Source organism: Austrofundulus limnaeus, unplaced genomic scaffold (genome assembly GCF_001266775.1).
Source record: "Austrofundulus limnaeus strain Quisiro unplaced genomic scaffold, Austrofundulus_limnaeus-1.0 Scaffold460, whole genome shotgun sequence".
Classification (NCBI taxonomy): domain Eukaryota; kingdom Metazoa; phylum Chordata; class Actinopteri; order Cyprinodontiformes; family Rivulidae; genus Austrofundulus; species Austrofundulus limnaeus.
Window position 1 is genome coordinate 401,200 of NW_013952862.1, and position 1,143 is coordinate 402,342.

The 1,143-nt window shown below is 38.2% G+C and overlaps 1 protein-coding gene across 2 annotated transcripts in view; it reads left to right on the forward strand.

Moving 5' to 3' along the window:
• Window positions 1-450: 450 nt before the first annotated feature.
• galnt7 (UDP-N-acetyl-alpha-D-galactosamine: polypeptide N-acetylgalactosaminyltransferase 7) overlaps window positions 451-1,143 on the forward strand; it is a gene marked incomplete at its 5' end in the record, with an annotated part of 34,332 nt that continues 33,639 nt past the window's right edge. For both annotated transcript variants that reach the window (XM_014025178.1, XM_014025179.1), the window contains 1 exon segment: window positions 451-562. In XM_014025178.1, coding sequence (XP_013880632.1) covers window positions 451-562 — 112 coding nt within the window.

Below are 1,143 nucleotides of genomic sequence, written 5' to 3' on the forward strand. Positions count from 1 at the left end.
AAGGTTTCAGTCCACTCCAAGTCAAACACACTCACAGCCAACATGACGATTTCATCATGACTTATTTAACTGAGAGGAATAACTCATCCTCTGTAACTTTACCATCTGATGGTCTTCAGGTTTTAATCAGGAGCAACACTCCCAGTGGTACAGCAGACACGTCAGCCATCTTTGATTATGCAGGTGGTTATATGATGGGTTAACACCAGCCCTGGTTGTCTATGAATACACAGTTAGTTTTGTGTGTCTGTCACTATACTGTATGTTGCTGTACACAAACAGAAGAKGCAGGATTTACATCGTTTTCTCTACTGCCTAGGTTCACTTTTCATTTTAATTCAATGAAGTTCTGTGAAAATACCTTCACTGCTAAAGGAAGATCTAATGAAAATATATATTTTTTGTTTCAGATGAGCATGAGTAACCATTACTGTATATATYTGATTACAGGATGACAGTTTGTTACCCAAAGGAGACCTGGTGAATCAGTTTAAGCCGGTAGTGCCGTGGCCTCACGTGGAAGGTGTAGAGGTTGACCTCAACTCTATCAGACTCAAACGCGGTGAGACACAAACTTTTCATCTTTTTTTTTTTTCAGTTTATGATTCAAGCTGACATACAGGAGTGCTGGGAAAAACTGATGAGTTATGTTAAAGGTGTATGTTTTACCTAATATTTCATTGCTTCTGGTCCACCTGTCCTCAGGTTGGAATGCAGTTTGGAGACACTATCGTTACACAGCACTGTGCCAAAAATAGCCACAAATTGACAGGGTGCAATTGGAATGCCACATATTTTGGACAAGTTTTCAAAAATTGATTTCCAAAGTCACCAAATCTTGGACAAGCCCAAAACGTGTAGCAGAGAAGGAGGCTCTTGTTTACATCAGTCGAATTTGGTATCAGACCCATTCTTAATTTTACTGAAACTGGATAGTCACATGTAAAATTAAATAAATGATGTAAATATTCTGTCAGTTATCCTTTGAAAGTCAACTAGAGCTGCCATGATTAGTCAACTAGTCGACGACTAATCGACTATTAAAATAGTTGATGGTTAATTTAATAGTCGATTAGTCGTCGACTAGTTGACTAATCATGGCAGCTCTAGTTGACTTTCAAAGGATAACTGACAGAATATTTA